This window comes from Coenobita brevimanus, chromosome 65 (assembly GCF_032717465.1).
Source record: "Coenobita brevimanus isolate Jiangsu-jjx chromosome 65, ASM3271746v2, whole genome shotgun sequence".
Classification (NCBI taxonomy): Eukaryota; Metazoa; Arthropoda; class Malacostraca; order Decapoda; family Coenobitidae; genus Coenobita; species Coenobita brevimanus.
The window spans coordinates 42,731,456-42,757,051 of NC_137018.1; the positions used below are offsets into that span (position 1 = coordinate 42,731,456).

General features: G+C 41.3%; 1 protein-coding gene across 1 annotated transcript in view; it reads left to right on the plus strand.

The window, feature by feature from the left end:
• The window catches only part of Rassf (Ras association family member), a 38,836-nt gene extending 13,772 nt beyond the window's left edge, over positions 1 to 25,064 (plus strand). Inside the window, exons 4-10 of the mRNA XM_080276491.1 lie at positions 7,351 to 7,426; positions 14,446 to 14,601; positions 15,735 to 16,418; positions 16,820 to 17,012; positions 19,051 to 19,172; positions 23,417 to 23,514; positions 25,007 to 25,064. Coding sequence (XP_080132617.1) covers positions 7,351 to 7,426; positions 14,446 to 14,601; positions 15,735 to 16,418; positions 16,820 to 17,012; positions 19,051 to 19,172; positions 23,417 to 23,514; positions 25,007 to 25,064 — 1,387 coding nt within the window. The remainder of the gene's footprint in view (positions 1 to 7,350; positions 7,427 to 14,445; positions 14,602 to 15,734; positions 16,419 to 16,819; positions 17,013 to 19,050; positions 19,173 to 23,416; positions 23,515 to 25,006) is intronic.
• Positions 25,065 to 25,596: the final 532 nt, after the last annotated feature.

The following is a 25,596-nucleotide window of genomic DNA, read 5'->3' on the forward strand; positions in this document are numbered from 1 at the left end:
GGAAAGAGGTGCGGAAATGTAGAAGTGACAGTGGAAAGAAATGTGAAAGTGTGAAGGCTGTAAGCGGTAGATTATTAGCCCATGGGGATGAAGTAAGGACCAGATGGAAAGAATATTTTGAAAGCCTGGTGACTGCGAATAGAGAGAGCAGAGCGGCTGTAAACATGATTGGTTTAGGGGTTGTAGACAGAAGGAATGCAGTGCCAGGAAACGTGACACTCACACAGGTGAAGAATGCTGTGAAGTGGCTGAAAAATGGGAAGGCAGCTGGGGTTGATGAGGTGTATTCAGAGATGATTAAGTGTAGTGGAGAGCTGAATGAAGTGCTTGTTGGAGATATGTAAGAAGGCATGTATAAGTGAATCTGTGCCAGCAGAGTGGAAAAAGACAGTGATTGTACAGTTGAGTCGACTGATCTGCAGCAATATGGTTCTGGACCACTGCTGTGCTTTAGAAATTCCTTGGTTTATAAATAACACAACTTAGGAGAAAAATTACTTATGGTTCTAGCCTCTAGGCCAAGTTGCCACAAATCACCCTGCCTACACCCAGCTGGTCATCAGCGAACTCTGACTCAAATAATTATTCAATGCATGTACTACTAGGAATAAAGAATATTAATCCATCCATCCATTATCTAATCCTGTGTTGCCCCATGAGGAGCGTAAGAGTCCTGGACTAGGCAGGTTGGTCCTGACATTTAAGATGAGAGTGACCAGCCTGAGTGGCATTACGTGAGCAATAAAACATAACATTAAATAAACAGTATCAAAAGGTCTGTCCTGACTGACCAACAACAGTGGTTAAGTGGAAGGGGTGTGAGTGGGGGTTCTGAGGCTAGAGGCAAACTAGGGCCTTTCAGCATGAGGTGAGTGTGGTAGTGCCTCATGCTGTCGCTGCCTCAGTCCCGCTTCTTCCTCCTCAGCCTCCCTCAGGTATCCCTCAAAGTCAGCTGCAGAGATAACTGAAGCGATGTCATCGTCATTCTTGTCTTTTCCTCTCTGTTATTGATGAAGTGAATAGCATCCATTTTCTGGTCATATTTAACTGGTGGCTTTTTTTTTCTGTCCCTTTTGCGACAAAGTCTTAGGCTGGTTGTGGTCTGGCATCGTATCATGCTTGAAGGGCAAGTAAGGCAAAAAAAAAACGCCAAGTAGTCCTCAGAAACCATGCTCGAGGCTACTTTTGCAGCAGGTGAAGCAGAACTAAAAAATGGAGGGAAGTACTGTAGTGTGTATATTTGCCTCTAGGGAAGGGTTATGATTGGCTTCTCATTGCTTGTAATGCTTGCCTGTGAATGGCTGGTGGCCACAGTTTGCAACACAGACACATGTCATGGAAATCTCAATGGAAATGCGTCACTTTGGCGCCAAAAGTCTGCACTAGCATATAACCCTGGTTTCTGCTACTTTCAGTCCTGAGCGGGAACCAATCCGTGGATTAGAAAACCATGGCTTACAAACACGCATTTCATGTGACTCGACTGTACTCCTGTACAAAAATACAGGTGAGCGAAGTGAGTGCAAGAATTATCGTGGCATAAGTCTATTGAGTGTTGTAGGGAAGTTATATGGAACAATTATTATAGAGAAAATAAGAGAGATATCAGAAGTCCTAGTGAGTGATGAACAGGGTGGCTTTAGAAGTGGCAGTGGATGTGTGGATCAAATATTTGCAGTGAGACAGATAGTGGAGAAGGCTTGTGAGAAGGACTACAAGGTGTTCATGGCACTTATGGAGCTGGAAAAAGCATACAACAAAATAGACAGAGAAGGATTGTGGAATATTTTGCGCATGTATGGTGTAGATTGTAAGCTGCTAGGTGCTGTCAAGAGTTTTTATGATGGTAGTGAGACATGTGTAGGGGTAAATGGGCATCTAAGTGAATGGTTCACAGTCAGTGTGGGTGTGCGACAATGTTGTGTGATGTCCCCATGGTTGTTCGGTATATATATGGATGAGGTGATGGGGGAAGTAAAAATATGAGTAATGGAGAGAGGGATGGCATCGGTAATAATGGTAATGGATGGAATATCTCAAATATGTTGTATGCTGATGATGCAATGCTACTTGCAAATACCGGACAAGAGCTTGGTAGACTAGTGCCGAGTTTTGCTGATGTCTGTAAGCGTTGTTCCTTGAGAGTAAATGTAGAAAAGAGTAATGACAGTAATTGAGAGAGGTGACTCCCAGTGTTGATGTAACAGTGAATGGAGAGAGACTGGAATTGGGGAGAGTGTTCAAATACCTGGGTACAGTGATAGAGAAGAGAGGAAAATGTGCAAAAGAAGTGGAAAGTCGAGTTATACAAGGAAGGAGGGTAGCTGGTGCTATGAAGGCCTTGACAAGAAACAGAGGCTTGAGTGTTGCAGCAGCACAAGGCTTACATGAAGGAGTGTAAGTCTGTTTATCTATCTATCTATTGCCAGATGCCATAATCCTGTACAGGGTGGCCATTTGACTCTGAGTTATTTGTTTTACAGGGAGGGGCACTAACTCTTCACCAACCCACTTGACACGTAGGGAGCACGTATGGTTTGGTTATATGGTTACCACCCAGCGTTGTAAATGGTTTCTTGGCTTACAGGAAACCATTTGGCTTGTCACTCAATGTAAAGCCACCTGTAATAGAAAGAAAAGCAGTAAGTAGTGACAGGAAAGATGGGAGAAATAGGAAGAGAGGAGGGCAGGCACAGAAAAAAAAATGATAAAGGCTAAGGAAGAAGTAGGCAGCACTACATCAAGTGAGTGGATGATGGTCGCCGCCACCTACCACTTGGAGTGTAAGTGCCGACTTTAATATCTGGATGTGAGATTATGGTGTGGCATGGAAATGAAAAGTCAAGAGTGAGGGCAGTGGAGATGGGACATGAAATAATGTGATTCATGAAAGATGTGGAGTGAGGAAGTCTGTAGACACCAGAATCAAAGAGAATGTCCTGTACAAAGGAGTACAAAGGAAAGCAGACAGCAACAGACCTTATGGTCCTTTCGAGGCTGTTCGTTACAGTGTAGACTATGACTATGAGATCTAACTCTACATGCTGAAGGATAAGGATAGTAAAGCAAGAAGGCTTCCCCCACCTCCAAACCCTCCAGTTAAAACTGGTAAGAAAAAGTGAGAAAAACCACCATGCAGGATGGAAAAACTGACATGGAATTTTCATAGGAAAGACTGAAAAGGAAAAGTTACTTTCTGTAATACTTTATCTATAAGCTACCAGTATGAATAACCTGAAAGTGAAAGTAGTAAAGTAAAATGAATAATCGAATAATGAATAACGTATAACAACGTGTGGGTATGTCTGCGGACACAGCTTGGAAATTGCATAGTGCGCAGTGTGGATGTTCAGGGGTGGCGCGGCAGCCTTGTCTGGCACTGTTAAGGTAGGCAGCAGCCAATCAGGCCCCAGCTCCATTGATTCCACTGAGACTAGGAGCTTTCCCATGCAGGACAAGCACACAATTCACCTCCTGAAGCAGTGGCCCTTGTTACATTAAAAAAATCCTGATAGTGGTCACTTAACTAGCAGGGACCCTCAGCGATCCACAGCCCATCACAGGTCGAAAGTATGAGTAATGACCATTAACTCAGGGCTATCTGTGCATATACTATATTTGCATTCATAAATTGATCCAGGCTTGGAAAAAAATAAATAAATAAAATAAAATAGATAATTATACATACACAAATGTTTTATTCTGGAGTAAACATATTAAGCTGGGGGACAAACAACAAATACATATCGAGGCATCCTTTAAAGGTTTGTACTGTATTAGAATTTACTACATTGGAGGGCAATTTATTCCATATATTTACAACTGTATTGAAGAAGAAATGCTTAGCTTCATGTGACTGGAATCGTTTTCCAATTATTTTATACCCATTGCCTCTAGTATAATTCGAGTGATCAGCTGTGAAGTATTTATCAACAGCCATGTTATCATGTCCTTTGAATATTTTGAATACTTGAATTAGATCTCCTCGTAACCTCCATTTAGTTAGGATAAATAAATCCAGGGCTTCTATACGTTCCTCGTACGGTTTATTTCTCAATCTAGGTATAATCTTTGTCATCCTTCACTGCACTCTTTCAAGCTTTTTCATATCCTTTTTATAATACGTTGACCAAAATTGAATGCAATACTCCAAGTGCGGGCATACTAAGGAATTATACAAAGTGAGGACAGTATTTTAGGATTCTTATTCAAATGCTCTACCTATGAATCCAATCAATTTATTGGCTTTTTTCACAGCTTCTGTGCATTGTTTGCTTGGTTTCAGATCCTTTTTTATTATAACTCCTAAGTCTTTTTCATAGTTTACCCTATCAGGTTGGACATTATTCATGCTGTAACTAGCTCTTACATTTTTACTGCCAATGTTTAGCACTTTGGATTTATTAATACAGTACAGTAGTGCACCAACTTTCGCTACAGCAGGATTCGCGGTATCCACTTTCGCGGCATGCACCAAATATTCCCTAACTTCCACTTTCGCTTGAAAAAAATCGTTTTTCGCGCACAAATTTTGGGTTTGGGACAATATTTTGAACTTTGAATTTCCTGCACCGCCCGCCCGCAACCCACCGCCATCTTGAATGACGTCATGTCAACACTCTGTCCACCCATTCCCGCCATTGTGTACGAGCGTGCTAGCTCCATTGTGTTGGATTCTCACGGTTCAATGACCTCTAGTATACCTGGTAGTGTGGGGAAAGGGCCTGGTGGTGTGGGGGGAGAGCCTGGTGGTGTGGGGGGAGGGCCGGGAGGCAGTGGTGGTGATAAAAAGTGGCCGGGACATTCAAAGTCGGGAGGAAAGGCCAAGGCTAAAAGAGAGTATCGTGTTGGAGTGAAGAAACGGCAGTACAGTACTGTACAGTTTTTATTGTTTGTATCTCACAATGCAATGTACAATAGTGATTTGATGTACTGTATTGCAAGTGAAAATGAAAATCTGATGTTACTTTAGGATAACCGGGAACCAATTAGCCTTTTTGCCATAAAGACAATGCCCCAACTTTCGCTAATTCCACTTTCGCGCATTATTTTTGGACCCAATTAGGTGCGAAAATTGGTGCCCCACTGTATTGAAATCCATTTGTCAAACTTGAGCCCAGTTAAACAGTCGATCAAGATCTCTCTGAATTGCCTGTCTTTGCAGTATTGTATCTGCTCTGTTACCTATTTTAGTATCGTCAGCAAATTTTGAAATTTTTACAACATGATCCTTCATCAATATCATTGATATATATTAAGAAAAGAATTGGACCTAACACTGAACCCTGCTTCACTCCACTTGTAACATTTATCCAGTCTGACTCTTTTCCGTTTATTACAACTCTTTGCTTTCGTCCATTGAGCCAATCTTCAACCCACCCGAGAACCCTGCCTCTGAAACCATGTGCCTGTAGCTTTTGAAGGAGTCTTTTATGTGGAACTTTGTCAAAAGCCCGTTGAAAATCAAGGTAAACAACATCAGCTGATTTAGTGTCGTCATACATGCTCAATATATCATTGAAAAAGTCCAGCAGATTCGTGAGTCAAGAGTGATTATTACAAAAACCATGTTGAGAATCTTTGATGAGATTGTTTGATTCTAAGTGTTTCACAAACTTGTCTCTGATAATAGTTTCAAGCAATTTGCAAATCACCGATGTTAAACTAATTGGCCGGTAGTTTTCTGGCTGTGCTCTGTTGCCCTTTTTGAATATTGGGGTTACGTTAGCAAGTTTCCATTCATGTGGCACCTTACTGCTCGTAAGTGATAAGGTAAAAAGGTCAGATAAGGGCTTTGATATTTCATTCTGTAAAACGAATCCCAAAGAATTTTTCATTTACATTAGAAGCAAAAAGGTAATAACTCCAACAATCGGTCCCTTAATCATAGATAACAGTGAGCACACTGATGATGAAACTATGATGGTGAAAATTCTTAATACTTTCTTTGCATCAGTATTTACATCAGAAAATATACATACGATTCCTGCTGTTTCCCCATTCCTATGGAAGAGGACAACAGATTTTAATGTGGAGAGAATGGAAAACAGTAGAGTGGTGAAAAAGGTATATTTGAGTGAATTTGAAGGAGGGAGGAGGCAAGGTAGGCCAAAGAGAAGGTGGAGGGATATGGTGGATGAGTGTGTGAGGAAGAGAGGTATGGAAGTCGGTGAGGCAAAGGGACTGACAAGAGATCGAGCTGGCTGGATGAATGTTGTTAGAAGAAGTGCATGATGAGGGATTTGGCACCCCTTTTTGAAGTGACAGCATTCGAATTGACTCTTATCAGATACGTTTATGTGAAGCTACAGAATGTGGTGAAAGGTTTGGCGTATCAGATAGAGCCGACATTGGCAAACATTGAAAGATTTATTTTGGGGGTTTGGGTGGGATTTTGTTTTATTTTCCTTCTAAAATTTTATGAGAGATGTCGTAATTATATTCATCCATATGCATAGACATCAAATTTATTTATCTTTTATGCACAATATTCTGGGGGCTTCAATGATGAGTGAATGGAAGCGTGGCCCATTAGGATGGGTAAACTTGGGCTGTCTGGACGTTGTATCGTAGCCGTTGCCATGGCATTTCCAAAATTGTTAATTGTAGGGCTATAAGAGAAGATAATTTTTAAGTTGGTCTTGTCTTGGATGGCAGGAGAAAGGTAAAGTTGAGTCTGGGGTTTGATTGTAGTGTTATTCTCAAGAGGAAATTATCTTGACAAGAGCAGTACTAAAGTGAGAGCAGTTTATGCTACCGTAGCTAACTCCGTGCCCTCTCCTCCTGCCTTTTCCACTGTGCCTCTTCTCTCTCCTATCGCATCCTAACTCTTTCTCAGCCTTCCTTGTGCCTTGGCTGTCTGTGGCTCTCTCCCTGACCCATCTCCCATTTTTCCAGTATATCACTGGTTGGATCATGTGCTGAGCACGTGTGAGGAACTTTCCTCAGTGGTGGAGTTTTCCGTCAGGCGTCATACTGTGCTGTGTGCGAAATGCCTTGGCTAGAATCTGTATTGCTGTTTCCTTCAGCTGTCTTGAGCTTAGGCACGACTTTCTTCAAACCTCTATATTACATATTAACAGCATATATGTCACTGGCTGTTATGTAGTGTATTATGATATTTTAGTGCCTTGACAGTTGCTACTCCTCACCCTGCACTAGGGTAGGAAAGGAGGTCCGGATGATGATGATGATGATGATGATGATGATGACATAGTTATTGAGTAGGACTAGTTTTTTGTTAGTATTTTTGTATTTTCTGCCAAGAAATCTCTAATACCACATGCATCTTTGCATTTCAGTTGATATTCCTTCATTACTCATAACAGTACTAATGCATATCTTCTGCAGGTCTCATTTGGAGGGGAAGCTGAAAGCATACAACCAGTACTATGAAGGCAAGCCTGGAGAACTCAAGAGCAGAGAGGTGCGATTATGTTGAAGTCTGTTGATGGTCATTGGTGTTAAAGTTTGGAAAAGTGATTACAGTATATGAAAATGGTGAATGACAGTATACATACACACAAGATATGTCAAATAAGTACTATGGTTATGGAGAGCAGAAGTCAAGTTGCTAAATGACCTGATTATCTGTAAGCTCCATTAACCCATCACGTCCGGGGGTTGTTTTCACCACCCAAACCACCAGTGGGTATTTTTCTTAAAAATCACTGTTACTTAAACCATAATTTCTCAGCTAAACCTATAATATAAAATCATAGTATAATATGCCCATATAATATGATGCAATAATCATAATAATAATACAATAACAATAATACTACAAAACACTAGATCTTGTATTCATGTCACCCGGATGTCCCCGGTCATCATGTATACATGCCACCCGGATGGGAGGGGTTAAGCACAGTGTACTATATTTGTTTACTCACATGTACTAGCACATATGATACCGTGCTGTGTGTTCAACCTTTATATAATTTGTCTCTGGTTCTTACCTATTTGTTTGCTTATTTTGTACCATTACAGTATTTCACTTTCATTACATTAATCCTGTCATTTAACACTTCATTACCAGTAATTAGGTGGAACTTGCTTAGGAAAATTAGAAATGAAGAGATAGTGTCCATATTTCGCTGTCCAAAAATCCATCCATCCATCCATCACTCTGTCCTGTTGCCCCATGAGGAGCATAGGAGCCTGGGGCTAGGTAAGATGGTCCTGACATTTAAGATGAGAGTGACCAGCCTCATTCAGCCCTGAGTGGCACTACGTGAGCAGTAAACCCCACCCACTCCTTAGATATAAACATACACAGGCTCAGTCCGATTGGAGTGCCTTAATTAGCCACTAAACCACCAGGCGCCATAATTTGGTTATATGGTTACCACCCAGCATAGGAAATGGTTACCTGGTGTACAGGAAACCATTTGGCCTGTCAGTCAGTGTAGAGTGACCCATAGGCAGAAAGAATAGGAAAGAATGAAGGAAAGAAAGAAAGAAGAGGCAGTGCAAAGTCACCCGTAGGCAGAAGGAAGAGGAAAGTATGATGGAAAGAAAGACAGAAGAGGAAGAAAGAGAGGAAAGGCAGACACCCGAGAGCAGCACTACATTAAGCAAGTTGATGGTGAGCACCCCCCCTCCCCCCACCACTAAACCAAAATGTTTAAATGGCTATTTGGAAAACTACTGTATTGTATATACCAATATGAATAAATGTTGTCATGCTCTGTATATTATAGTACAGTAGGCCTTTTAGGGACATCGTAGCAGAAAGTAAGACCAAGATTATATTCTCTCCCCTTCCTTAACATTGAAGGTATGAACTTGCTATCAACATAAGTGCTGAGCAGTGGGATCACCATATCCCTGTGTCATTACCAAATGGGAAGGTTTCCAACCTTCAAGTCATTTCCATTAATTGTTTCTTTGGTGTTATGTGCAGGCTACTGCCAGACTGCTTTTAGAAATTGGAAATCTCCAAAATTCTTCTGACTGTTAGAATTCTTGTTAACCCAATCAGTGGTTTAGTTGCATTACATATTTCATTCTGGCTACATCCAGATCTGTCTTTCTTTCCTTCATTCTTTCTCCTTCCTTCTGCCTCTGGGTGATTCTACACAAATGACAAACCAAATGGTTTCCTGTACACCTGGAAACGATTTACTACCCTGGGTGGTAACCATTTAACCAAATTATGGTGCCTGGTGGTTTAGTGGGTAATTAAGGCACTCCAATTGGATTGAGCCTATGTAGATTTATATTCAAGGGGTGGTTGGGGTTTATTTCTCATGTAATGCCACTCAGAGATGAGTGAGGCTGGTCACTCTCATCTTCAATGTCAGGATCAACTTGCCTAGCCCCGGGTTCCTACGCTCCTCATGGGATGACATAGGATTGGATGATGGATGTATGGATGGGAAATCTCTAGTTCTCAGAAAGGTTAAGTTGTCTTTTATAACTTGCAGGGAATATGTGAGTGACATTCACTCTCTTGTCCTTCCCTATCCCCAGGAATCAGTGCGGAGATGGTAGCAAATGAAACTTTTAAAATTGTGTCAGGTTAACCCCAAATGTAATCACATTTTTGGTAAATAAATATCTGGAGAAGCAGACTTCTCCCTTGTGATAGGAAGGGAGCAGTAGTAAATTTTTTAAGCAATAGTTAATTTTTTTTAGTATTCAATCAAAGAGGAATACTTGGCTGACGAGCGTAGGGTTAGAAAAGAGGTATACAGGGCAAAATCTGAGTCTCAGAGTTTTACTGGATAGTCTAAATAGTTTGGAAAGGAAGAAAAGGTGGAAAATCAGATGAAGAGGGAAAACAGGGATGTCATAGGTGAGCAGTGTGTGAAGAATGATGAAGGAAAGGTAGTGGTGAACAGTGAGGATATTAAAGATCCCTGGAGAGAGCATAATAACTGGTTGCTGAATGAGGAGTTTGGAGCAGGGAAGATTTGGAGTCAGCAGATCCAGTGCATGGTCCATGGCCTTTGATTGATGCTGCTACTGTGAGGAAGGCAATAGGCAGGATGCAGGTGGGGAAGGCAGCAGATGTGTCTGGATTGACTGCTGAAATGTTGTAAGCCTCAGGAGATACAGGAGTGGAGTTAGTTACTGACTTGATAAATATGATTTTATGAGAGTGTGTTGTACCAGATGATTGGCTGAAGAGTATGATTGTAAGTGTGTACAGTGGGAAGGGGGATGCCTTAGGAAGAGGAAATTTTTGAGGTATAAAACTTTTGACCACATAATGAAGGTAATGGAGAGAGTTCTAGAAGGCATGATTAGAGAAAGAGTGAATATTGATGAGATGCAGTTTGGGTTTATGCCAGGCAAAGAGACCACTGATTCCATATGGTTTGATGGCAACTGTGCCATAGCAACAGGTCAGAAGTCATTAGCATATAACTCTTACTTAAAATAAAAAATATCTGAATCACTCTCTCAGTTTAAAATTGCTAGAAATCATGCAAAAACTGTATTAAATCTAGCTAAATCAAATTCTCTTCAAAAGCAAGCATCAAAACTACTTAACAGTCCTAATGACAATAGAATATTCTGGTCAACTCTTAATTCATTCAATAATAACTTTAACAAGTCATCTTCCATTCCCCCACTAAAATCTTCAGATGGCAACATTACAAATGACCCGCGTGGGAAAGCTGATATTTTTGCCAGTACATTTGCCAGAAACTCTACCATAGACGATACCAGCCAGAATGTCCCAGTACTAGACCTTGACTCTCCCGAAATAGACCCACTTAAAATACAGACAAGAAACGTAAAATCCATCCTATAGTAGCCGCAGCGAGAAATGAACGCTGTGGTGGGGCAGCCGGTCATCCGGGGATTCCCCCACTGTAGCCATATCCACATGTCACCGACCATAGAGGTAGGATGTCACCGACCATCGGCCACCACTGCAGCCCCGCTCCATGATCCTTACCCTGTGTCTCTGGCTTTCTCTTTCTCTCTCGGTTTCTATATAAACTGCTGTATTTCCGAAACTAATTATGAAATTATTATGACTTTTGTTCCACACCACCACTGAGGTAAAAATCAAGGAGAGTTTTCTGTATAAAGGTTTCCCCCCCCTTGTCTGAGGGCAGGTCAGTTCTGGCGAGTGTATAATTATAGGTCAGGCGGAGGTATCGGCAAGGCCGCACTCCCCCGCTCATATGCCACATTTAGGCGGGGGGTCAAACCTTTATACAGAAAACTCTCCTTGATTTTTACCTCAAAGGTGGTGTGGAACAAAAGTCATAATAATTTCATAATTAGTTTCGGAAATACACCAGTTTATATAGAAACCGAGAGAGAAAGAGAAAGCCAGAGACACAGGGTAAGGATCATGGAGCGGGGCTGCAGCGGTGGCCGATGGTCGGTGACATGTGGATATGGCTACAGTGGGGGAATCCCCGGTCATCCCGGCTGCCCCACCACAGCGTTCATTTCTCGCTGCGGCTACTATAGACAGTTTACCTAGCAACAAAGCTCCAGGCCCAGATGAAATTCCGCCAATTGTTTTGAAAAAGTGTTCCCCTGAACTTGCCTCTGTTCTAGCTAAATTATTCAGACTATGCATACGTACTTCTTGATTCCCAGATTCATGGAAAGAAGCCAATATCCACCCAATTCCGAAGAAAGGTAATTTGTCTGCCCCCTCAGATTACAGACCAATAGCTGTCACATCTTCTCTTGGTAAGGTATTTGAAACTTTAATTAATAAACACATTGTTAAACACCTTGAATCCAACAACTTAATTTGTGATAGACAATATGGTTTTCGCCACGAAAGATGCAGCATTGACGTACTCAATCTCCTAACTCATACCATCCATTAATCAATTGATCTACATTGAGAAACTCATGCAGTAGCTCTTGATATTTCTAAAGCTTTTGACAGAGTATGGCATCATTCCCTGGTGTCCAAACTCCCTTGCTATGGACTAACGTCTTTTGTTCCTTTGATTTCTTCATATCTTAGTGACAGGAAAATAAGAGTAAAAGTAGATGATGTATATTCCAATTTCCACTCAGTTAACACCGGTGTGCCGCAGGGATCAGTTCTGGCGCCAACCCTATTCCTGGTTCATATTAATGATCTCTTATCTGTCACCCACAATCCCATCCACTCATATACAGATGACTCAACACTACATAGTTCATTCACACTCAGACACCCGTTTACAAAGTCTAATATCTCTACCTGTTAACTCAGTACAGCCGTCTCCATAAATCAAGACCTATCTACGATCAGTGAATGAGAACAAAACAACCTTGTCTCTTTTAATGCTAGTAAAACTAAATATATACAATTTACTAATAGACAGATATTGCCAGATTCATACATTACCTTCTGTGCTACTAATATTCCCATCTCCAAAAGTATTGAAATTCTTGGCGTCTCACTTAACAATGCCCTCAGCTGGACCTCTCATGTCAGATCACTTGCTAAAACCACCTCAAAGAAACTTGGATTATTGTACAGAGTCCGTAACTTCATCGCTGTTGAGCAGTTAGCTATAAATTATAAGAGTCATGTGGCTCTCAGATTGAATATTGCTCACCCTTGTGGAATGGATGAGGAGAGGTTGCATTAAAACAACTAGACAAAATTCAGAACAAAGCTGTTAGAATTAACAACCCTGCCATTACAAATATACTACCTCTCCTGCAAGTAAGAAGGAATGTTGCCTCCCTTGCATTATTTTACAGATATTCTTTTGGAAGTTGCTTCCATGATGCCACCTCTCCATGCCTTCCCTCATGCTACACGGGCATTTGGTAGCACTCGTGACTGGAATGTCACTCAACCATATTGCAGAACTTCTGCCTATCAGAATTCTTTCATTCCCCAAACAGCATCTCTCTGGAACTCGCTTCCCCAGAGTTGTTTCCCTCCAAATTTCAACCCACAGCTGTTCAAGTCTAACTGTTACAGATATTCTATGAACAGAGGACACCAGTAATCTGGTGTATGGATTATTTTTTTTATTCATTTGTTTTTCCTTCCTCCGTTCTGTTATTTAAAAAAAAAAAAATATTCATTGTTCGACAGCTTCTGGAAAAAATATAAGAAAGAAAAGGGATATGTATTGTACTTTCTTTTTGTTGATTTGGAGAAAGCCTTTGACAGTGTCCCTAGGAAGTTAGTTCGGTGGGCAGTGAGAAAGCTTGGGATCAAGGAATGGTTGGTTTGAGTGGTTATGGCTGTGTATGTGGGTGCTTGCACCCAGGTAAGAGTGGACAGAGATTTGAGTGATGAGTTTTCCTTGAATGTTGGAGTGTATCAGGGGTCAGTCTTGAGCTCCTTGTTGTTTTTCATGGTACTTGAAGCCCTCTTACGTGACTTTAGAAATGGACTCTCATGTGAGATGCTGTATGCTGATGATTTGGTGTTGATTGCAGAGAATGAAAGGGAGGTGAAGGAAAGATTTAGGAAGTAGAGAGGTGGTATGGGGCACAAGGGCTTGCGAGTAAATGCAGATAAAACAAAGATGATGGTATCTAGGGTTGGTGGCAGTACTGTCAAAGAAGAGAGAGTGGCCATGTGTGGTTTGCCAGAAGGGCATGGGAAGCAATTCCATCTTGTGCAGTGTTTGTGATAAGTGGGTGCATAAGAGGTGTAGTGGTATTAGAGGTAGATTGCAAGATAATGCAGATTTTATGTGTGTGGTGCATCAGGAAGAGCATGTGGAGATTGCCAGGCGCAAAAGGATTGATCTTGTTGGTGAGTCTTGAGTGTGTGGAAGAGTTTTGTAGTTTGGGAGACATGGTATGTGCTGGAGGTGGGGCTGGAGCTAGCTCTGTGGCTAGAGTGAGGAGTAGTTGGAAGAAGTTCAGGGAGCTGATTTGACAGGGCATTCCCTCCGTGCTAAGGGATCTTTATATGCAGTATGTGTTGGGAGTGTAATGCAGTATGGTAGTGAGACCTGGTCTGTAATGGAGGAAGATATTTGCAGGCTCAGACATACAGAAATGACAATGATTAGGTGGATGTGCAGTGCGTCCTTGAATGCGAGGTTTTGGGGGGCGAGGTTTAAGATAGAAGAATTAAGAGTTAGGATGAGACCAGAGTGTATTGTTGTTGTGATGAGGAGAGGTAGATTGAGGTGGTTTGGCCATGTGGAGAGGATGAAGGATGACAGTTGGGTGCAGAAAGTGAGTAATGTTAACATTAGGGGTAGGGTTGCAAAAGGTAGACAAAGACCTGGGATGAGGTCATTGAGTGTGACCTTGGGGATAAGGGACTGAATGGGGAGGCTGCCAGAGATTGAACAGCTTGGAGGACTGCTATTAGATTACCAAGACTGACACATGCAAGCATGTTGGAGCCTTTAAAAATGAAATGAAACAAACCAAATCCTGATGTTCGTATTTATCCCACAGTAACAATATTGTTAAAGTAAATTACTGTCCATTCATTTATCATGATTAGTCCTACTACATGTTGATAGTTTTTTCAATTTGCATTAGGCCAATGGGCGTTTGATCTTGGAGGGTGTGCTGAAGATTTACTGGGGTGTACGCAACGTGATCCATTTGAAAGAGGAGGATGATCAACGTACTATTGCAGTTCGCCGTAGATCCACCGCCACCGCTACTGCTTTCTATTCTGACAGTGATGATGAGGTCAGGTTCTCACTTTAACTCCCAAAGACTGATTTCTGAGTCATCAGTATTGGGTCCTGCCACGTAATGTCCTAATACTGACGATCATAGGCAGACTACAAAAACTGGAGAGCTGTAACCCTGCCGTTTTGATGACGTAAATGTACCTAGCTAATGGAAACTAAGAGATCTGGTGGTGGCTGTCTGATGGTTGTCAGTTTTGGGTCCTGCTACATTAAGTCCTAATACAGTACTGATGATCGCAGACAGGCTGCATAAATACAGTACTGTATGGCTTTTTTTTTTTTTTTTTTTTTTTTTTTTTTTAAATGCTTGTTTCTTCAACTTGCTTCATGCCTAGGCAAATAATTCATATTGATTTTAGTGATTTCTGTAAGGTTATTTGGCGAAAATAATTTATTTTCCAAAATTTTTGTATTTTGGTATTATGTGAGGGGTGACTTTTTTATCTTTCATTGTCAATAGTGTGGTAACCATTTGACATATGAGGGTGAAATTTACATTTGCAGGTGTGTAAATTCAAGCTCATGAACTTTTATAAGGCCAAAATATACCTGGGTGAAAGTGGAAAAATGTGGCAGGGGGAATTGTCAGGGTGGGAGATTCGCAGTCTTTAGGGGTTAATTCTCTTATTGTTATTCATTTCAAATCTTTGGAATTAGTACCACATAATAGTAGTACAGTATTAGTAATAGCTGTACCTCCAGGCTTCTTTGAAATTTAAATCCAATGGACTTCTTGCTAAAGTTGCCTTCCTGTAGTTCATCATCCCTTCAGGGTCCAGGGAGAGAGTTAAGGAACTTTGTATAACCCATCAGTGGAGATGCCCAGTCATATCAGTGCCACCATATGAAGGCATCCCTCTCCAGCATTGTTTAATATGTATTAAATATATCTTAATTGTGGCAGTGGACTGTTCAGCTCTTAAGACCTTGCATGCATACACTTTACAAGTAGAGAGGTTAGCTTAATGTACATACCCTAATTCTTAACTACATTTGTTCTTATTGAAAAGTATCATAAGCTCATCTAAGATACTTGTGCTTTGGATAGATTTAGGCCGATAGCCAGCATTACAAGGTACCAGTAATAATTTATGTATTTTTATTTTGTATTTATTTATTTTTTTACAGGAACACACACTGTGGCGGGATGAAGATTTGAATGGCTGGCGCACCCTCCAGTCGCCCAGCTCCCCTGTAATACCCGATTCCCCCCAAACACCAAAAATCAATCCACAAACTCCAACTTCTCCCATGACTCCCACTTCACCTAAAACACATGCAGCAGAGAAGGATGATGCATGCCCCTCCCTAGTTAGTCCATCAAGAGAAAATGGGTCTCCGGGTTTGTGTAACATCCCATTGGAAAACAGAGAATTGTCCAGAAGTCAGTCTGAGAACAAAGATTCAACACTGCTCCAGACACCCCCAGAAGGGGAAGATTTCAATGAAGCATGGAAAAACAGTGACTGCAAGACCTGTCTGGAATTTAGTTCAGCACTCAGTCCTGGTTCAGGTTCCTTGAGAGAGGACAGACCACAGTTTGTCAGGTCACAGAGTTATGACAGTGCATGTGGGACAAAGACCACATTACACTCTTCCCCAGATCTCATCCGCAGTAGCAACAACAACAGCAGTCCCACATCTTCCCCTCTCTGTGAATCCCCCTTCACCAATGATAATGATAATTGTGAGAATAATGAGGGTGCTGTAAACGTGGAAGAACAAGGTACATCTAGAAGAGCAGCCATCAAGACAGGGAGTACAGCCATCAGAAGGCGACCAGGCAGACGCATGAACAAAACCAAGCTCAAGGTATGTCATAGATACTTGGTAATGCATGGTATGTGTACTGGAAATTATTACTATCGTATCTTAATTTTCCACCCTTACAAATGGAGTGAAAAGGATCTAGAAATAAGAAGATTCATTCAGACCTTCAAAAGGCACTCCATCTCACAAGCAAGACCATCCGTACTAAACATATTTCCTTTTATTGATACACATGAAGAAATGAATACTGGGCCTGGGAACTGATGTATATTCTTTTATTCACTTGTTGATAAGTAAAGAATTTGGTATATTGTTCAGTAGTACTAAAAAGAGGCAGAGCATAGCTTTAGGTTTGTTAAAATATCAAATAAAAATGTCATTAAGTTTGTATTAGAGTAATATCTGGACTCTGGTGTTATTAACCAACATTCTGTTTGTTACAGCGACGATGTTCAATCAACGGTCACTTCTACCTACGAGAAACTAGTTCATTCACACCACCCCATGGGTCTGCTTGCAGTGTTTGGGTCACCTCCATGATCACTGCTGCTGAAGTTCTTAACATGTTGTTAGAAAAGTACAGAGTTGAGATGGCTACACGAAACTTTGCTCTCTTCGTCATCAAAGATAATGGCGGTTAGTGGGAGGGTATGCTGAGGGATGGTGTGTGAGACAGAACTCAGTGCACATGTTAAAAAAAGATATTGTGCCAGTGAGAGTCTAATGATGCCCCAATGATCAGGACAACTTGTCATTCCACTCAGTCGCCCTTCATTCATCAACAAAGCAACTCTTTTCTTGCATCGTCGTCACCCATTCATGCCCAACCTTACACACTTTACACTCTCCCACTCCTCCACTTCACACCCTTTCATATTTGTTTCACACAATACCATCATGGCAAGTCTTGCATTCTTGAACACATTCACCACTTCCACCCTCTTACTCTCCTCATTCACACCTCTCACATTCCACATGGTCATGCGAATCTGCCCATTTGGTTTGGGCCCTGGGCAGGTATTGGGCCCTTTGAGGCTCTCCAAAATTTTTGCCATAATTTAGTGATTTTACAGTAGATAGGGGTGTTTGGGGGAAACCTAACCGTGCCAGAAACCCCAGTTATATGGTTACCACCCAGTATAGTAAATGGTTTCCTGGGAAAAGGAAATCATTTGGCTTGTCACTCAGTGCAGAGACAGTAAGGCAGTGCTACATTGTGTGAGTGGATGATGGGCCCTCCCACCTACCACCTAAAAAAAAAAAATAAATAAAGCAAATAAATTTTTTTCCAAACTCAAAAAATTAGTCAAAAACCTAATTTTCACTAGAGAACCTCACTCAGATCAATGAAATCAATGTCAATATGTTTCTGTTGATGAAACTAGGTCAAGGAGTCAGCATGAGAGTAAAAAAAATGAAAGCAAAGAATTTTTTTCCCAAACTAAAAACAAATTCGGCAATAACCTGATTTTTGCTACAGAACCTTACCAGAATCAATGAAAGCAAAGTAACATATGTTTCTGTTGATGAAACTAAGTGCTGGAGTCACCTAAAGAAAAATAAAAAAAAAATTTGGAGAGTGTAGACAGATACAGGCCGATCATGGCAGGGAAATTTCCGTGTCATATTCGGGAAAAAGGATAGGAAGGGGGAAAGGTGGAGGTGGGGTGGGGGGGTCTCTGGTGGGGGTGAGGGGGGGTTGAGGCACACCCCCAATGCTAGGGAGGTGGTGTGGGAGGTATTATGGCGGGAGGAAATGCACACAAATAGATCATAGCAGGGAAATTGCCACATTGTTCAATATAAAGGGGGGTTGGAGGAGGTGGGAGCTTGGGGGGGTGGGGAGGGGATGGGCGAGCATGAGACACATCCCATATGATGTAGATTTGGTATTGGTGAGTAGTTTGGGTGGGAGGGACAGAGCAGGCTGTATCCAATCAGCCAGAGGGATGTGGAGAAGTGGCTGGGGGGGGGGGTTCCCCACAGACCTGGTGAAGCGGCATGATCATCCTTCTCACCACCTCATCCTTTAGTTCTGATTGGGTAGGAACCATTTGTGTCATAAATGGGGCTGGCTTAGTGCTCAGCAGTTTTTGACAGACCTTCTACGGTGAGGATCTGTCCGTTCTCCCCTTTGGGGCTAAGATGCGAATGAATGTGTTTGAATGGATGAGTAAATGGGGAGTGTGTCGTCCTGTCTCGGCTACCTCCCTTTCCTTGGGGGAAGCAGTCTAGGTATATAGATAGATAGATTCTATGATCATCGGTCATAGGACTCTACATGGCAAACTTGCAAACTGATGATAGTCAGTCATGGGACTCTACGTGGCAAACTTGCAAACTGACAATCGTCAGTCATAGTACATTAGGGGTTAACATAACAAGTTGTGCCTTCTCTCATTTTTCATTCATACACACATTGTTTTAAGTGCAGCTGCATCTTTTGTGCACCCACTTGTTACAATCTTTTCCTAAGATTGCATTGTTCAGAATATCCTTTTGGCACAGAGCACATGGCCACACTCCTTCTGCCACCACAGTGCCACCATCCTCTTGAGCGATCATCACTTTTGTTGTAAAAGCTTGCATGGAAAAGGTTTTGGTATTTTGGAATGCATTCCTCACATATAAAAGGATCAGTTAGCACCTACAGTCCTCACTTTCTTCTGTACAGAGCGACGGAGGATCAAAGATGAGGAGTACCCACTGATAACACGTGTAATGCTGGGGCCACACGAGGAAGTAGCAAGGTTCTTTATTGTTGATGCACAGCAGACCCAGGAGATCTCACCACAGGTTGGTTGATGATAGTGAGTTGTGCTTGCTTTGGTAAGGAGTTTTTATTGGAAAAGTTGGTATAGCTTTGAAGGGGGGAAGGGGAATGATTTTATGTCAAGATGGAATTTATTGGAAAAGTTGGCATAGCTTAGAAGGGAGGAGGGAGAATGATTTTATGTAAAAATGGAGCTGTGCTAACTCTTTTACTCTGGTTGGAGAACTTTAACATTTTTCTCAGGTTAATACCATATATTGTTTAACTGGGAGAAATCGTAGCAGTCAAATGTTTAATAAACTGTCCAGAGTAACCCTTGTGATACAGCTGTGATTTTAATATAGGCGAATGCTGGATAAGTTTGTTTGGCCAAGAGAAATCCTACTAGTCACAGGGTGAAGGATTTACAGTGTCTCCTTGGCTATTTACTACAGTTGTTCGTGGATGTACTGTATTGTGTTGGGTGCTTAATGAGGGGTGTTATAAAAGGGACAGAATCTACCTCTTGGATACAGTGAAATCTTGAAAGATTTATTTCAATTTATTAATTTTTTTATGTGTTTTTGCCCTGTTGGGTATGCTAGTCACCCTTTGTAGTGAACAGGACCAGTAAAGTGGCTGGTTTTGTCACTGACTATAACCATGAGACAATTAGTACAGTAAACAGAGTCTGACGTGACAGTATTATACATATAAAAAAACAGCAGGGATGATGAAAAGATACTAGAAAAAAACAAACTGGTATAGTTTTAGACTCTTTGGTTTCCAAATAAGGCATAATTTCATTTTTTTTAAATGGTTATACGGAAAAAATAGTGGTAACTAAGTACAGTACATCAGAGTACAGCATATTACCCTATACTTGTATTTGGGCCCTGACTTTATTACTGTTTCTTCTGATTTATAACCAAGCACCTGTTACAAGAATAACATGAATAAACTTGTGTGTGTAGTTGTGGTGATGTATTGAGGTTTGGGGCAGTTGCTGTAGTTGTTGTTGTGTTGCCTCAGTCTCTCTGGTCGAGATGACCCATCAACCGCAGGCAAGCAGCCACCCCTTGCAGGGCCATCCCATTCAAAAACCGATATTCCCGAGTGGCTGACAGCACCTTGCCACTGCAAGGCACAGGGATCAGTGTGGAAGGTTGGTCTCTGGGTGGACACCATATTTGCATCTCCACCCAGTTAGCAGGTGCACCATAACAGGCTCCACATCATTCCTTTGACTGTATGGTTACCACCCTGCAAAGTAAATGGTTTCCTGAGGTGCAGGAAAGACGAGTACGGTACAGTACAGCAGTAAATAGTGACAGGAAGGCTGGAAGAAATAGGATGAGAGGAGAACAGAAACAGAAAGAGAGTAATGCAGTAAAAATGAAGGAAGAAGTAGACAGCAGACAGCTACTTTAATGGTCACTGCTCCTCTGAACTGTCTGCTTGCATTCCTCCACCTCTACGACGGGCGCGTAGCACCCGTCTGGCAGCAAACTCTCATCCCTTTTCTGTCCAACTCTCTAATGCAAGAGTTAACCGTTACTCCCAGTCTTTCATTCATGCAACAGGTCAGCTCTGGAACTGTCTCCCTCTGTCTGTATTTCCTCCTGCCTATGATCTCCAGTCTTTCAAACGCAGTGTGTCCAGGCATCTCAAAATGATCGGATCTTGAATTTGGCTCTCTATTGTATTTTGTTTTTCTCTTGGAGGGAACTGTTACTGCGGGCTCATGGCCTTTGGTTCCTTCTTCCTCGCATAAAAAAAAAAAAAAAAAAAAAAACTACATCAGTTGAGTGGATGATGGTGCCCCCTGCATACCCCCAGGTTCCCATAGTAACACATGCATCTCATGCTGACCAGGTTGAGACAGTGCTTCTTTTTTTGTTTACTGAGTCCTTCAGTTTATACAGAATAACTTTGTACTCAGTACTGTAGTCGCGGCGCACGACTCTGAGGTTGTCATTATCGTACCCTGGCAACCTACCATTCAAAAGTGCGTCCGATTTCATGTCATATTATACACGAATCATATTATTATGCACGAATATATTATGCACGAATATTATTATACACGAACATATTATACTGTACACGAATCACATCCGTCTCATATTATACATGAAATCAGACGCACTTTTGAATGGTAGGTTGCCAGAGCACGATAATAACAACCTCAGAGTCACGCGCCGTGACTATAGTAGCAAAAATTAATGTTCATCCATCATAGTTTAGTATAACATATTTGGACAATAATTTTAATTAATCTTGAATGATAAAGTTTTTTGTGATAAAAAATGAATTGAAAAATAGTGTTATGGCAACAGAGTTGGCTATCAAGCAGGGAAGAGGGGTGATGTATGGGGCACTTGCCTTAGTAGCATGAGAGTGCCTCCCACTAACCAGGCTGACAGAATTCAGAGTTGTCTGCTGATCCTCTCACAACTTATAAATTAACTTTCTACTCATGCTGGAAGCCAAAGTTATGATTTTTCTGTTATATGGTATTAATGTACAGCATTGGATGCTTTGGGATCATGCAAGCAAGTATGAGTGTGGAGAGACATACCAGACTGCATCAAAACTTCGTACATCACAAGCATTCAGTCATTTAAGTCAGAAATGATAATTAACAGCCTTAAACCTGCACATAGTGAAAACTGTGAATACAAAACCCTCCCTTTTTAAGAGAATACTGTACTGTTTTTTCAGAATTGCTTTGTAGTCAGTGTGACATGTCAGCCTCCCAGCCCTCAGTTGTGGTTTGTCACAGCTGACAGTGGAATTTTAGGTCCATTAACTCTCTCAGTCCGTCTGCATAGATGGACAAGTTCAGTAAAAGCCCTCTCATTCGGCATCTGTGGGACCAAGCAGGTGCCGATTGACCGGGAAAACCTTCCAAAAAGTTTCTAGCAATCGTGGCCAGCCACCCCAATGCAATCATAGTGTCTAGCAAGAATTATTGGTCAAACTTAAGCATTAAATATTTAATAAACAGCTTATATTTAATATACTCAGATTTTATTTTCGTGCCATACAGGTGGTAAAATAGTACTGTACTTGATAGATGACTGTAAAACCTGTTTAACATCTACCTAATGATGGCTGTCTTTGGTAACTTGGGTTTGCCACCTGTGACATGAATTGCCATCAAGTAAACAAGACTGGTACATGCAAGCATAGAACACCATCTTTTAAAATACACTGTACAGTATTTATTAGTACGTCTTTGAAAGAATATAAGAAAAATACAACTTACAGTCACCATTCGGATAACGCGGGAATATTGTACCCTGAAACTCCCGCTTAATGAAAATTCCGCATTATAGGGCCATATGTTTGAGTGTTAAAGGGTTTCATGGTACCCAAGCCAGTCTCAAGTTCACCTTTTGGGACAATTTTCAGTTTTTTTTGGGGGGCACTTACCTACCTAAAAAAGACTTCATTACATACAAGTACTAGTGGATTCCCCACCTTGAATGGAAGAGGTTGTGGGCCTGCTGGAGGGAGGTGGAGTGGAGTTCCATGGCAAAAAAAAAGAGCAAAGATCACACAGAGCATGTGTGCAGCCAGACCGAGGGGAGAGGGTAGGCTCAACTTGGGCAGGAATGCTCAATGGACGATGGCGACACCCCACGTAGACACATGACAGCCATATGTCGTTGGCTGATGCAATTCACGCTGTGACTATCACTGACTGCGTTATGTCTGTTCCCACCGTGTTATGACCATATTTTTCTGCATTATGACTGTTTGAATCATAATTTGGGGCCTCTGTCTGCGTTATCTCTATTGTCGCAGCATAGTACGGTTTTCAAAAAAATGGCCAGTTTCCTCCACCCACATTGTGTATCATTTTCACATTGTGACCATTTTTTGGCCTCAAATTTTGCCTCCCATGTTATGTGAGTTTTGTGCACTAGGATCACGCATTGTGCGAGCGGTGACTGTACTTCAGTATGTCTTTATTCTGTAAATAACTAATCTCTTCACTGGTGTCATAACTGTTTATTTCAGTCTGGCTACATGGAGATATATTCTGGCAGCTCATATATACAGACAGCTTAATTAAAATATTGTAAAACAAAGCTTCTTGTAGTAGAGAAGTTAATATAAATCACCATCAGTTCCTTCAATATGAAAGTCCTTTCCCAAGTTGAATAAATTGTCTGGTGGTAGCAAAACCCAGACAAAAGGATTAAGGGAAGACTAAAGAGTTTAAATGTACAGTGCTTTTTAAAGATGAAATACTCATAATCCACTTGTGGTTGTTCAGGTGGCCCAATTCTTGAATCTGAGTCTGCCAGAGTGCCGAGCTATTCTGCGCCAGTACGAACAGGAAGAGCTGCGGCAGATAATGGCTGTCCGCAAGAAGTATGTATAAATTGAAGAATTGCTTTATTGACCTACGTAGCACCATTCTTTCAAGTAAGAAAATGTTTGTTTAGATATCCTCACCCTAAAGTGCCTCAAACCTTTCAAAATCCAAAAAGTATGGGAATAAGTATCATTCTCTTCCCTATCCTGCCTCATCCTCTTTGCCATATATATACATTACTTCCTCACTTAATATTATACAGTGCAGTAGTTATATTCCTAAAAACCACTTTGTTTAGTGAAAATTGCTGTACAGTATATGAGGGTTGTTCATAGCAAAGGTAATTGGCAAATAAGAAATAATTAAATTCATGGTTGAAAATTAGTATCAAACTTTGTTGTGTATTTTGCTTTGATGTAAGTACAGTGAGTCCTCACGTAACACACGAATATTGTCCGCGGAAGGTCCCGCTTGATGAGATTTTCGCATTGTAGGGTCATATGTTCACGTGTTAAAGGGTTTCATGGTACCCAAGCCAGCCCCAAGTTCTCCTTTTAGGGCAGTTTTCAGGGATTTTTCCCAGGACATTTACCTACCTAATAATGACTTCATTACATACAAACATTGGAGGAATCCTCACCTTGAATTGAAGTGATTGTGGGCTTCCTGGGGGGAGGGGAAGTGGGATTCCGGGGCAGGGCAGGACTTCTACTGGTCCCCGGGTGGCAGAAAAAAAGGAGTAAAGATAACACACAGCATGTTTGGAGCCCGAGCATGGGGAAAGGGTAGGCTGAAGTCGGGCAGGAATGCCCTATGGACCGTGACGACACCCCGCGCAGACACTTGACAGCCATAAGGTATTGGCTGGTGCAACCTGGGCTATGACTATCACTGCCCGCGTTATGTCTGTTGCGACTACGTTATGACCAATTTTTTTTGCTTAATGGCTGTTTAAACCATAATTTGTGGCCTTAGGCTGCATAATCCCTATTGTCGCAGCATGGTATGGTTTTCGAAAAAATGGGCAGATTTTTTTCACAGGCGTGTATATGTCATTTTCGTGTTTTGACCATTTCCTGGCGTAAAAAATTGCCTTCCGTGTTATGTGAGGTTCGCGCATTCAGATCGTGCGTTAAGTGAGAGCTGACTGTACTGTAATGAATTATAAACTGAGGTAAATGCTAGTTTAAGTTGTATTAACTCGACCCTTCATTACACATCCTGGCTGTTTACTACAAATGAATAATGATGTGTTTTGTGAAAATGTTCTTATGGTGATTATGGTAGTAGCTGTATAGTGTAAAGACTGATGTGTATTTTATATTCTGTTTTTGTTACTAACATTAGTTCTAAATGCAGTTTAAAAATTACCTTTGAACTAGTTAGGTTAAATAGCGTTTTCAGTGATCCTTTCATGAACTACTGTATACAAGGTCTTATAGAAGGAGAGTAAAATCATGTGCACGTAGCAAGAATAAACCAACAGAATACATTACCGCACTGTAGGGATTAAATAGGGAATTAATACATATTTCTTACACTCACCAGATACGAGGACATGGAATTCTACATTCGGCGGCGCATGAAGGAACTCAGGGGTGTATGACTTGGCTCAGGTGCAAGCTGATTACAGGTATGCCAAATTTTGAAGTACAACAGAAATGCAAATCAGTTGTAGGTATGCCAGATTTTGAAGCACAACTCGGATGCAAGCTGAATATGGGTATGCCAAATTTTGAAGTACATTATATTTACTAGATGCAAACTGAATACAGTATATGCATGCCAAATTTTGAAACACAAATCCATGCTGATCACAGATATGCCAAATTATTGAAGCTCAGTTGAGATGAAAGTTGGTTTTAGGTATGTCAGATTTTGTAGCACAACTTGGATACAAGCCAGGTGATCTTAGGTTTGAATGTTTAGGATCTGCAGTGTGGTAGCGTTGCATTAGGTCCTCCTATGCTCAAAGGCTAATGAGGTTTGGCTGTTTGACTGTTATTGAAAGTAAGTCTTGAGAATATATTTTAGCAAATACACTTTTAGTACTGGGGTGAGAACTGTTTTATCTTTTTGTGATTTTTGTATAGGCAGCTTCATTTTTTTTTCTTTTTTTCTTTTTTAGGGCAGGCAGT